Here is a 14,742-nt window from a genome sequence, read left to right as displayed (position 1 = left end):
CTGCACATTACTCTCGGTAACCCCCTTGTACCCAGAATGACTATTCCCCTTCACCCCACCCTAGCTATGCCTCTGATGGATAGGAATGTGAGTGTTTGCAGGCTACAGTTACAGTGAAGAGTAGGTAAAGGGATAGATTTAGTGTTGTGCATGTGTGCTGGTACATGTACATGATACAACTAATGACAAAAAGTTATACTATAGCTCTGCTCAACCTAACAACAAATCCAATCCTTGAAAATTTTGGTCAACTCTCCTCTATCCTGGAAAGCCCTCTAATCCCTCCCCATACCCTAACTCTTCCTCTCAGGAAACAGCTTCCCTCCTGAATAAACACTTATTTCCATCCAAAATCTGGTAACCTCTAAGCCAAACTCTACTTTGACACCCACCCCTCCAAGTCCCACTAACACAACTTTGTTTTCATTTGAGCCAGTTTCCATTACTTACATCAAATCTCTACTACTCAAGCTAAAACCTTGCTCCCTTTCCACTGACAATCTATCTCCTACATTCCTCAAACTTGCTGCTGACTCAGTTGCCTATCCTATATCTATACTAATTAATCAATCTATTTTGGAATCAACTGTCTCCACCCTTTGGAAATCTTTCTTTACTATCCCTCTTCTTAAAGGTGGAAACTCCACTGACCCCTCAAACTACCGACCCATTGCCATTCTGTCCCCCCTCTCCAAGGTATTAGAAAAATGTATTCACTCGCAGCTTCTCAATCACCTCCTCACACACCACATACCTACCCCTACCCAACATGGATTTCGTCCTCACCACAGCACCACCACTGCCCTCTTCTCCTTCACTCATATCATTGCAGAGGCCCTAGACAACAATAAACTCATCTCCTGTCTCTTTCTAGATCTCTCCAAAGCCTTCGATACTGTCTCTCATCCTCTACTACTATCCAGACTCGCAAATCCTATACCCCTCCGTACTTGCCTGGTTTAATAGTTACCTATCTGGCAGGGAACAATCTGTCAAATGGCTCTCATCCTCCTCACCTTTCCTTCCCATCTCCACTGGTGTTCCACAAGGCTCCATCTTGGGACCCCCTTTTGTTTAACATCTTCACCAATGATCTTTACACCTTATGCAAAAAAATCCTCCCTTATTCAGTATGCCGATGACTCTACACTTATATCCATCTCAAATAACATTCCTGAACTACACTCCCTGACCCAACAAGCCCTACTATCCACTGAACAACGGCTCTCTCACAACCTGCTGATCCTAAATCCCAAAAAGACCAAACTCCTACTTTTCCTTCCCCATTCTCTTTCTCATCACAAAACCTCTTTTTTTATTACATCTTCTAACAATACAACTATCCATCCTGACACCCACACAAAACTCCTAGAGGTCATTATTGATAACAAACTAAAGTTCAACCTACACATATGCCAGTGTATAAAAAAAGCAAACCAGAAACTAGGTATGCTATATCGGAACAAAAAATTCCTAACCCCTGAATCTAGACTTACCCTGGGCCAGGCACTCCTCCTCTCCTCCCTCTTATACGCCGCCCCAGTTCTTACCAATATCCAGGCCTCCACTCTAAACAAACTCCAACAGACTCACCATAAAATAGCCAGATTCATTACTAACTCCCCATACAACTCACACCACTGCATTTCTTTAAACTCTCTTCAATGGCTTGAACTTCCACAATTTCTGCTATCTTATCAATTTCATATGCTACACTCTATTCTTTATAAAACGTCCTTCTGTCTATCCCTATCTTCCTTAGTCTCCATCTACATCCCATCCCAGACCCTCTGTACTTCTAACCAACAATTACTTAATGTCTACCACCCAAAAAGGTCAGTAGGCAAACTACTACAAACACTCCCTTGCCCATGCTTGGAACAAACTTCCCCTTGACTTACATTCAATCTCCCATACCTCACACTTTAAAAATGAACTAAAAGCTTATTTTCTCAATTCCAGGACCTGCCCTTGCCATGACCCCACCTAGTCTTGCTTCCCTTTATGTACCCTCAAAAGGTCCATACTTAGTACCTCATTACACCTCTCTCTCCAATGTGTCTACTATGCATTTGCATATTTTATTGTTGACCTATTGAACTATATCAATATAAAATTATGTTACTAAGCTTCTTTTTAATGCAACTTTAACTTTATGCATGTAACCCAACACATGTGAATCGTTTTGCTATAACTCCTATTAACTCAATATTGTCTAAAATTGTACTTGTTTAAAAATGTACTACTGGAGCTTTTCTCCTCGGGTCTCCACTGAAAATGGGCCACAAGCCCAGTTGGACAAACCCGGTTAACAAATGTCAATAAATAAATATAAATAAAATAAATGTGATGTGTGTCAGTGTCTTATGTAGTGGTAGTGTTACAGTAAGGTAAGGGGTAGTATTAGGGTTAGCACACATTAGTGGGGACAGCAGGGGAAAGCTCACTTGTTCACCTTACTAATGTGTAGTAAACCCAAACTTAACCCTGCCCCAAACCCTGTACTTACTTTAGGAAAAGCTTTTCTGTAACATTACTGCAACTCAAACAAATTAGGTCTGTAGTTAGTGGTAGTATTTTGAAACAATCAGTAAATGAAATTGTTTTATTTTATTTTTTTATCTGTAGCTTCTTTTGCAGTTTGGGTACAGTGAATTTCTATCTCTAATGCTCAGTTACATTGTATTCAAATGTTAGTGCATTTGACTGATATATACATACACAAGCACACATTTATATCTCTCTGTATATATATATATATATATATATGTGTGTGTGTGTGTGTGTGTGTGTGTATGTCTCAAGTCTGTGGTAAATATGTCTGACCTGATTCAGAGTGCCAGAACTGAATACAAAGATACATATTCCATAACATCATTCCTGAATTTATTGAACTGTTCATTATGTGTGCCAAGGGCTACGTGCTTCTTTCTGCACTACATAGTCTCCATGCTGCAAAATCTTTTGATTATGACTGCTGTCAATAAAAATATATATTGCATTCTATAAGATTTTAATGTAAGCATTTTTTTTACTTACTCTAAGTCAAAAAACACTATGTAAACATATCTCTTTCAACGGTTCCCCTTCAAACCATCGGATGTTTAAAACATCGAAGTTCAGATCATTGAGACCAGAACACTGAGTTTTAAAACATCGAAGGTTTGAAGGGGAAGAAAAAGGTAAGTGTAGGTTGGGAGAATGTGTGTGGTTTTGCAAGGCACCAAGGTGCCCTGCATACTGTGTGTGTCTATGTGCCATCTGTGTGGTGGCACTACAGATAGGGTATGCAAAATCTCCCGTTTAGCACTTCTGCATAATGCGCTAAATGGGAGATTTCCCTTTACTCCACTGTAATGAGGTTTTGGAGTTGGAATATTAAAGTAAGGGGTGTGGGGGGCGCAGGGGGTGAAGCCCCCCTGCATACAATTATTACAATTAATTTTTCTTTTTTTTTTTTTTTTTTTGGTTAGACTTGTAACCCTCAATGTTTCAAAATTCAATGTTTTGAAATTTCGATGGTTAGAAGTGGAACCCTTTCAACAGCTACTGATACTTTGAATAATATTAATCTGAAGTACATCTATACACAGACCACTAATGTTTGACATATTTGAACTCCCCCAAAGCAAAATCATGAATGGATTATCTTGGTCCTGTACCTATGGGTGAAATGTTTCACAGGAACACCATAAGCAAATGACAATACTCTCTATAAAAAAAAAAAAAAACGGAAAAAAAGGTTGTGCTAATATTTTTCCACTGTATATATGCATTATTTTTTTATTTAAAGCCACTGCTGAATATTTATCGATAGAATGTTCATGATCTATAGGACAAGCTATATATCATTTCAGTTGAAATGTTAAATCGAGGCCTCATCTGCCCGGACTGGAGGTATTTCAAGTCAATGCTAATGATCTCCTAGCAGTTACTGAAAAAAGGGGAAGGGTTATGTTAATTACCCCTAAACCAGGTTAACTACAGCTGCTAAAGAAATGCCATCTAGGGAATCTGTCTACCTTGGATGAGGGAGCTGTCTGCAATGTGTTCACATCAAGATGGTGTCTAAATTCTAAATAATAAACAGTCTGATGTTTGAGATTAGCATCCCCTGCCAAACTTCCTTAAGCTGAAAATAGGTGCTGTGAAACTACCATTTCACCCACAACAGCAGATCATGTATACTAACAGACAGTATATCCAAATTAAACTGTATGTTATAATATTATAATAATCATAGAGAACAAAATGAATTACACAACAAAAGGCCCTACTCTCTTTGGCCTCCTTCAGCTCCTTAAAACAAACAATACATCAAATACTGACTCTGAAGACCTAAACAGTCACTGTTGCATTAACACGTCTTACAAAATGGATACCCAACTTAAAGGAGAAACACACCAAAAAACTGAAAAAAACATATATTTTTCAGCCAGTCTTGAACTTTTCTGCATTACCAATTATTATTTTGTAATTTGTTCATAGATTCATAGATGTGTACTAGGCTAATGGCCCTAGAGCACTTACAGGCCTAGCCCATAGGATTACCCTGGCATCTATACCCCCAAACTATCTGAAGGACACTGCCATGGCTAGCATTAGTTTGTTTTACAGTCAATGCCTTTGCCTTCCTGATGTCATGTTAGACGGACAGAAAGATATCCATGTTGTGAGGAGATCATTTACTGTAGTTTTCTCTCTCATCAGTTTACAACATTGCTGTGACTGCTTACTTTTCACTGTCAGCATCAATCCACATTTTTAATTTATTTATTTTATTTGACATTTGTTAACCGGGATAGTCTAACTGGATACATGTCCATTTTCAGTGGAGGCCTGGGGAGAAGCTCCAAAGAAACATATATACAAGACATACAAACAAAATATTAGTCATATTATAGGGCTGCAATATGTATACATTTAAGAATATATTTATTTAATTACTTTGCTTCCTTTGATTTTTTCATTAGTGGCTATCTCTGTTGCAGCATTTTAAGGAATGTTTGAATGACAGGCCTGAAAATGTAGCTTAGTTGATTGTTCTTTTCAAAGTAGCAACTGTAGTTCAGTGTTCAAGTGTGAGAAATCTGACCCCTGTGATTAATAGGTGATACTTGGGCTGAAGTAGTTTGTGTTGCACTGTAGCTAGAATTATAGAGTCTGACGTTAATCTTCTTTCCCCATCTCCAGAAGAAACATGCGATTTTTACAGAAATTACAGTGTAGAAAAAAATGTAAAATCAAATAGTGACAGAAAGTAAGAAGAGTTAGATCAACATATCTGCTTTCTTTCTTCGTGGCACTGAGTTTTATTAAAGGGAAAGACATTTGCATCTGAAAACTAAGCGTGAAAGCCCTGCCTTTGTTCAGACTCCAGGTTGCACTTTATCTGACATGCGATGATGAGAATCTGTAACTGATAAGGCACATTTAAATGTCATGATTTAAGAGACATTGTTTTCTTAACAGCTCTGTAGTTGGGATAAGTGACCTAACCTAATTACTACGCCACTCTTAGTAGCTGCTGTGATGTAACAGATGAGGTAAATGCTGGACAGACAAACAAAATTATTGAGTTGTTTTTCCTGTGTGTGTTCAGTGTTGGATTACTGGGAAGGAAAAGCACATTTTTGAAAGAAAAAAATAGACTTTTGGGTGGAGTTGTCCTTTAAATCCACCTTCATTTCTGGAAGAGACTCCTTTTACATATTAAGCAAAGCAATTACTCAGGAACCTTCAGAATCAATTTCGATGAATGTGACCATTCAATCACACCTGGGTATGCGGAAACGGCCTACCTTCAAGGGGAAACTATCACTCTCTTATTACTAAAAGGTGTTGTGCCTAAGCTTCTGAATGATCTCCTGTGCTATAAGTGTAGTATCTATCTATGCACCTTTAGTCAGTATGAATACTGTATTGCATCTACCCTGAAAATAGTCTATAACCCTCGTGGGATTACACCAGTCAACAAAAGTAGATAAATACAAAATGAATGAATAGCATTTTATATGTGATGCCTCTTTGTGAACACCGTTCTTTTGTTGTTTGTTGGGTTCATATTTTAAAATATAAATACATCTCATTTCAGTTTATTGCATCATTATGAATTTCATGATATCTGTCACATGTTTTCATAAAATACATTCATGCATTATATACTTTAAAGAAAAACCCTCACTGTTAAAATTTTCCTGACAGGATAATAGAAATAATTCAACAGACTCTATTTACAGATTCATATGTATTCTGCAGAATTTATAATTTACATATTAAATTATAGGAACACAAATAGAAGGCAGATCAGAATGAAAGCATTCCCATTATTCATGCTAATTATTGAAAAAAAACATTAAAAATGGTGAATGTACTGAGTTTTTAATTAATGATGGTTTATGTAACTAGTCAGTACTTTGCATAGTCTAATTATCCAAAACACATAGCATTACTTTGTGACAAACAGTTATGAATATATTAACAAAAACAGCATGTGTTTTGCAGAATACAGTCTATATACAGAACAGCCAGCTCAGCAAATACTAATGTCTATATATTACGGATATGCCTCTGAATGACAACAAGAAACCTCACTTAATCAATATACAATGCTGCTGTTACAATAAACTTCTACATGAATAAAAATGCATTTGCTAGGGTGCTTTGTTTTAACTTATAGGTTTTGATTAACAAATTTAAGAAAATAAAATATTTATTTTACTCACATCTCTATTATATTATACATTTTAATGTGTCGTATAACATAGCCACTCTTTGCATACATGATTATTTAATGTGACCTTCTTAAGTACCACAGTGCTCAGGTATGCAGCATCCAAATGATAATATGATTTAAGATAATTAAAGTTATATACCATTTCTAGCCACAAATGTATCATTCACATGTGAAACATGCACTGACATTACTCGGACAGTGTTTAATTATCTAAGGCAAACTGTAACTGATACTTTGATTCCAATTAAATCTGTTAGCTGATACCACTGACAGTAATCCTTTCCAAGTACTGATCATTTTAACAAAGGATGCTGTCTAATGCGACAATCAAGGAAGAATACAAAGAAGTCTATAAAACTTACTTGGACACCACACCTTCTCCTTTGGGATCATTAGCTCGAAATAGCTGCTGAATACTCCGGGAACTGGAATTCATTTTCTCGTGAATCAAAATAATAAGCTGGTAAAGAAGAGGAACATGAAGAGATCCTGCATTAAAAAGGAGCAAATTGTAGTACAAGGCAACACTAATAATATGATCAGTTTGTTTGTTTACTGAAGGCAAGATACTACAGCAAACCAGTTTGCTAGCCACAGGATGAATCGTAACATACATGCATCTTTTAGTCATTTTAGTTTATTTATAGAGAATTTTTAATACATTTTAATCATGCAAGGAGTCAGTCTAATCAGATATTCTATCTTTACTTCCCCTTTCATAACATTTAGCAATATTTACCACTGACAGTTTACAGCATTGATTGCCTCTTTGTTTATAGTCTATATATTGCTGTAGTATGTGTATATATATATATATATATATATATATATATATATATATATATGTTGTTGTGTCCTTCGGCTTTTCCCGGTTAGGGGTCGCCACAGAGGAACTCCAGTCCGCTAATGATTGGCAGTAGATTTTTACGTGCCGAGTTGCCAGCCCTGACGCACAACCTTCAATGAAGGTACGCCCATTCATGCATGTCTCCACACAGAAGTCGCTTTAGCTGAGAATCGAACAGGACAACGTCTTACTGTGAGGCGACAACGCTACCGCAGCACCACCACCGCAGTTATATATATATGCATTAATATGGTATTTCATATGGATAAGGGTGTCACTGTAAATGTACTGGATGACAAAGCTAAGAAATAATATTATTTAATGAATTAATTTATTTATTAATTTATTAATTTAGTTATTGCATTTGCTTACTGATAGCACGGCATGCAGTATACATAAAAGGTAGTCTTAGAGCCAAAAACACAATGCACAAACTGTGTTTATAGTTTATAAACATATGCTAATTAAGGAACAACCATTTTATGGGTTCAAACCTTACATTAATTTTGATATTGTGAATTTCTAGTGTATAGTTTGGGAGAGATATGTATGGACTCCGACATAGACATTTGGTTATGCAGTATCTTACTCACTCAAATATAGTTTGGGAATAAGAAAGTTATTTTCTGTAGAAGATTTTCCATCCCTAGGGATAGGAGCTTTATTTCTAAATCCATCTTACTAATTAAGATCTTCAATTGGCTGCACTCAAAATGCTTGAAGATGGGTGTGTATAAACTAATTCTGGCCAAAGTGGTAGTAAGGTGATTGAAGTTCAAAGTAATTTTGGTTACTACAAAGGACTGCAGTCAGGCCATCTTTTGAAATATATTCCAAAATGTTCTTCAGGCATGCAGCATGAAACTGTTGTAAGTCAAATATTTAACAAAGCCGCCCCCCACTCAGGTGTGATTCAGGTTTCATACACACATACATATACATGTAGATGGGGGAGACAGACTAAAACACACACACACAGACACACACACAGACACACACAGACACACACACACACACACACACACACACACACACACACACACACACACACACACACACACACACGAGGATTAATGCAGCCAGCATGGTTGTCTGTTATAAAAACTGTTTGATTTCACAGAACATAAATGAAAAGCCTTTTTTTTTCCAAAGAACAACCTAATGTCAGTGGTCTAAACAAATGTAATGGACTGTACCTTGTAGAAACGTGGGTGATGAACACAATTACAACCACAGACTCGGGTTCTAATCTACTTCCAGGCAAAAGAATACCATTTTTTTCCCTCTAACAAATGGTCCTTGGTAAAATGTCTCTTCTCCAGAGTCAAGCTCAGTAAATGTAACTCGGTCTTAACACACATCCACATACTTTATACTATAACAAAAACAGCCATTCATGCACTTTAGTTGTGAAAACCACCACACTCTGCTATATTTGACTCTTCACAGCTTGAAACCACCAGTTTCAAGCCTTTAAGATGGTCGGTACTCCCTAGACAGACCATATGCATTGTAGTGGCTGGCCTCAGACCGGTGCTGTACATTAAAACTGAAGTTGTGCACTGTCAAGCTCAATCTACAGAGTTTTACCTTTCCCTTCTTTAGCTGGTGGATGCACAGTAAGGGAGCATGACCAGCATGAGGGTGAACCCATGGGTAGGACCTTAAGGACTTTATAGCCAAGCACTCACATTTCATATTAGAATAGCTGGTCATTATTCTGGTCAATTTTGTACTTAAACAGGAAATGTGATGTTCCTCTCCACCCAGTCTTTGGGGCAGTACTGCACCCTGGCCTTTGTCTGATTCATATGTGTAAACTATGAAGTCCTTAGTAAGATGGGATGCCAGCAGGGATTCAGAGCTCATGATGTTCTTTAACTATTGAAAGGCAGCCGCTTCCTCTGTGGTCCACTTAATTTTCATGAACACCTTACTCCTACTCATGGCTGTCAGAGGGCATGCAATTGCAGCAAAGTGTGGTACAAATTTTCCATAATATCTGCCCAAACCCAAAAGCCCATGACCTCATTCCTTGTTTTGAATATTGGCCAGCGCCTTACTACTGCCTTTGCTTTCTCTTTCCAGGGTTTATTATTTCCCCTTCCTATTGCATAGCCCAGGTATCTCATTTATGTTCTAGGGTTTATTATTTCCCCTTCCTATTACATAGCTCAGGTATCTCATTTATGCTCTAGGGTTTATTATTTCCCCTTCCTGTTACATAGCCCAGGTATCTCATTTATGTTCTAGGGTTTATTATTTCCCCTTCCTATTACATAGCCCAGGTATCTCATTTATGTCCTAGGGTTTATTATTTCCCCTTCCTGTTACATAGCCCAGGTATCTCATTTATGTTCTAGGGTTTATTATTTCCCCTTCCTATTACATAGCCCAGGTATCTCATTTATGTTCCAGGATTTATTATTTCCCCTTCCTATTACATAGACCAGGTATCTCATTTATGTTCTAGGGTTTATTATTTCCCCTTCCTATTACATAGCCCAGGTATCTCATTTATGTTCTAGGGTTTATTATTTCCCCTTCCTATTACATAGCCCAGGTATCTCATTTATGTTCTAAGGTTTATTATTTCCCCTTCCTACTACATAGCCCAGGTATCTCATTTATGTTCCAGGATTTATTATTTCCCCTTCCTATTACATAGACCAGGTATCTCATTTATGTTCTAGGGTTTATTATTTCCCCTTCCTATTACATAGCCCAGGTATCTCATTTATGTTCTAGGGTTTATTATTTCCCCTTCCTACTACATAGCCCAGGTATCTCATTTATGTTCTAAGGTTTATTATTTCCCCTTCCTATTACATAGCCCAGGTATCTCATTTATGTTCTAAGGTTTATTATTTCCCCTTCCTACTACATAGCCCAGGTATCTCATTTATGTTCCAGGATTTATTATTTCCCATTCCTATTACATAGACCAGGTATCTCATTTATGTTCTAGGGTTTATTATTTCCCCTTCCTATTACATAGCCCAGGTATCTCATTTATGTTCTAGGGTTTATTATTTACCTTCCTATTACATAGCCCAGGTATCTCATTTATGTTCTAGGGTTTATTATTTCCCCTTCCTATTACATAGCCCACACATCTCATTTATGTTCTAGGGTTTATTATTTCCCCTTCCTGTTACATAGCCCAGGTATCTCATTTATGTTCTAGGGTTTATTATTTCCCCTTCCTATTAAATAGCCCAGGTATCTCATTTATGTTCTAGGGTTTATTATTTCCCCTTCCTATTACATAGCCCATGTATCTCATTTATGTTCTAGGGTTTATTATTTACCTTCCTATTACATAGCCCAAGTATCTCATTTATGTTCTAGGGTTTATTATTTATCTTCCTATTACATAGCCCAGGTATCTCATTTATGTTCTAGGGTTTATTATTTACCTTCCTATTACATAGCCCAGGTATCTCATTTATGTTCTAGGGTTTATTATTTACCTTCCTATTACATAGCTCAGGTATCTCATTTATGTTCTAGGGTTTATTATTTCCTTTCTATTACATAGCCCAGCTATCTCATTTATGTTCTAGGGTTTATTATTTCCCTTCCTATTACATAGCCCAGGTATCTCATTTATGTTCTAGGGTTTATTATTTAACTTCCTATTACATAGCCCAGGTATCTCATTTATGTTCTAGGGTTTATTATTTGCCTTCCTATTACATAGCCCAGGTATCTCATTTATGTTCTAGGGTTTATTATTTCCCCTTCCTACTACTTAGCCCAGGTATCTCATTTATGTTCTAGGGTTTATTATTTCCCCTTCCTATTACATAGCCCAGGTATCTCATTTATGTTCTAGGGTTTATTATTTACCTTCCTATTACATAGCCCAGGTATCTCATTTATGTTCTAGGGTTTATTATTTCCCTTCCTATTACATAGCCCAGGTATCTCATTTATGTTCTAGGGTTTATTATTTCCCTTCCTATTACATAGCCCAGGTATCTCATTTATGTTCTAGGGTTTATTATTTACCTTCCTATTACATAGCCCAGGTATCTCATTTATGTTCTAGGGTTTATTATTTCCCCTTCCTATTACATAGCCCAGGTATCTCATTTATGTTCTAGGGTTTATTATTTACCTTCCTATTACATAGCCCAGGTATCTCATTTATGTTCTAGGGTTTATTATTTGCCTTCCTATTACATAGCCCAGGTATCTCATTTATGTTCTAGGGTTTATTATTTCCCCTTCCTATTACATAGCCCAGGTATCTCATTTATGTTCTAGGGTTTATTATTTATCTTCCTATTACATAGCCCAGGTATCTCATTTATGTTCTAGGGTTTATTATTTCCCCTTCCTATTACATAGCCCAGGTATCTCATTTATGTTCTAGGGTTTATTATTTACCTTCCTATTACATAGCCCAGGTATCTCATTTATGTTCTAGGGTTTATTATTTGCCTTCCTATTACATAGCTCAGGTATCTCATTTATGTTCTAGGGTTTATTATTTACCTTCCTATTACATAGCCCAGGTATCTCATTTATGTTCTAGGGTTTATTATTTCCCCTTCCTATTACATAGCCCAGGTATCTCATTTATGTTCTAGGGTTTATTATTTCCCCTTCCTATTACATAGCCCAGGTATCTCATTTATGTTCTAGGGTTTATTATTTACCTTCCTATTACATAGCCCAGGTATCTCATTTATGTTCTAGGGTTTATTATTTACCTTCCTATTACATAGCCCAGATATCTCATTTATGTTCTAGGGTTTATTATTTGCCTTCCTATTACATAGCTCAGGTATCTCATTTATGTTCTAGAGTTTATTATTTCCCCTTCCTACTACATAGCCCAAGTATCTTATTTATGTTCTAGGGTTTATTATTTCCCCTTTCTATTACATAGCCCAGGTATCTCATTTATGTTCTAGGGTTTATTATTTCCCCTTCTTATTACATAGACCAGGTATCTCATTTATGTTCTAGGGTTTATTATTTATCTTCCTATTACATAGCCCAGGTATCTCATTTATGTTCTAGGGTTTATTATTTACCTTCCTATTACATAGCCCAGGTATCTCATTTATGTTCTAGGGTTTATTATTTCCCCTTCCTATTACATAGCCCATGTATCTCATTTATGTTCTAGGGTTTATTATTTCCCCTTCCTATTACATAGCCCAGGTATCTCATTTACGTTCTAAGGTTTATTATTTCCCCTTCCTATTACACAGCCCAGGTATCTCATTTATGTTCTAGGGTTTATTATTTCCCCTTCCTATTACATAGCCCAGGTATCTCATTTATGTTCTAGGGTTTATTATTTCCCTTCCTATTACATAGCCCAGGTATCTCATTTATGTTCTAGGGTTTATTATTTCCTTCCTATTACATAGCCCAGGTATCTCATTTATGTTCTAGGGTTTATTATTTCCCTTCCTATTACATAGCCCAGGTATCTCATTTATGTTCTAGGGTTTATTATTTCCCTTCCTATTACATAGCCCAGGTATCTCATTTATGTTCTAGGGTTTATTATTTCCCTTCCTATTACATAGCCCAGGTATCTCATTTATGTTCTAGGGTTTATTATTTCCTTCCTATTACATAGACCAGGTATCTCATTTATGTTCTAGGGTTTATTATTTGCCTTCCTATTACATAGCCCAGGTATCTCATTTATGTTCTAGGGTTTATTATTTACCTTCCTATTACATAGCCCAGGTATCTCATTTATGTTCTAGGGTTTATTATTTCCCCTTCCTATTACATAGCCCATGTATCTCATTTATGTTCTAGGGTTTATTATTTACCTTCCTATTACATAGCCCAGGTATCTCATTTATGTTCCAGGGTTTATTATTTGCCCTTCCTATTACATAGCCCAGGTATCTCATTTATGTTCTAGGGTTTATTATTTATCTTCCTATTACATAGCCCAGGTATCTCATTTATGTTCTAGGGTTTATTATTTACCTTCCTATTACATAGCCCAGGTATCTCATTTATGTTCTAGGGTTTATTATTTCCCTTCCTATTACATAGCCCAGGTATCTCATTTATGTTCTAGGGTTTATTATTTACCTTCCTATTACATAGCCCAGGTATCTCATTTATGTTCTAGGGTTTATTATTTCCCCTTCTTATTACATAGCCCAGGTATCTCATTTATGTTCTAAGGTTTATTATTTCTCTTTCCTATTACATAGCCCAGGTATCTCATTTATGTTCTAGGGTTTATTATTTCCCCTTCCTATTACATAGCCCAGGTATCTCATTTATGTTCTAGGGTTTATTATTTCCTTCCTATTACATAGCCCAGGTATCTCATTTATGTTCTAGGGTTTATTATTTCCCCTTCCTATTACATAGCCCAGGTATCTCATTTATGTTCTAGGGTGTATTATTTACCTTGCTATTACATAGCCCAGGTATCTCATTTATGTTCTTGGGTTTATTATTTCCCTTCCTATTACATAGCCCAGGTATCTCATTTATGTTCTAGGGTTTATTATTTCCCTTCCTATTACATAGCCCAGGTATCTCATTTATGTTCTAGGGTTTATTATTTCCTTCCTATTACATAGCCCAGGTATCTCATTTATGTTCTAGGGTTTATTATTTCCTTCCTATTACATAGCCCAGGTATCTCATTTATGTTCTAGGGTTTATTATTTCCCTTCCTATTACATAGCCCAGGTATCTCATTTATGTTCTAGGGTTTATTATTTCCCTTCCTATTACATAGCCCAGGTATCTCATTTATGTTCTAGGGTTTATTATTTCCCTTCCTATTACATAGCCCAGGTATCTCATTTATGTTCTAGGGTTTATTATTTCCCTTCCTATTACATAGCCCAGGTATCTCATTTATGTTCTAGGGTTTATTATTTCCCTTCCTATTACATAGCCCAGGTATCTCATTTATGTTCTAGGGTTTATTATTTCCTTCCTATTACATAGCCCAGGTATCTCATTTATGTTCTAGGGTTTATTATTTCCCTTCCTATTACATAGCCCAGGTATCTCATTTATGTTCTAGGGTTTATTATTTCCCTTCCTATTACATAGCCCAGGTATCTCATTTATGTTCTAGGGTTTATTATTTCCCTTCCTATTACATAGCCCAGGTATCTCATTTATGTTCTAGGGTTTATTATTTCCC

At 36.4% G+C, this 14,742-nt stretch overlaps 1 protein-coding gene across 1 annotated transcript in view; it reads right to left on the bottom strand.

Annotated features, from left to right (window-relative positions):
- The window catches only part of LOC122814935, a 548,294-nt gene that overhangs the window by 500,961 nt on the left and 32,591 nt on the right, over positions 1-14,742 (bottom strand). Inside the window, exon 3 of the mRNA XM_044087196.1 lies at positions 7,099-7,196. Coding sequence (XP_043943131.1) covers positions 7,099-7,196 — 98 coding nt within the window. The remainder of the gene's footprint in view (positions 1-7,098; positions 7,197-14,742) is intronic.

The sequence above is a fragment of the Protopterus annectens genome, chromosome 11.part0 (assembly GCF_019279795.1).
Source record: "Protopterus annectens isolate FY-2018-M chromosome 11.part0, PAN1.0, whole genome shotgun sequence".
Lineage (NCBI taxonomy): Eukaryota > Metazoa > Chordata > Ceratodontiformes > Protopteridae > Protopterus > Protopterus annectens.
The sequence above is the reverse complement of the archived record's forward strand: the minus strand, read 5'-3'. Positions and strand labels throughout refer to the sequence as shown.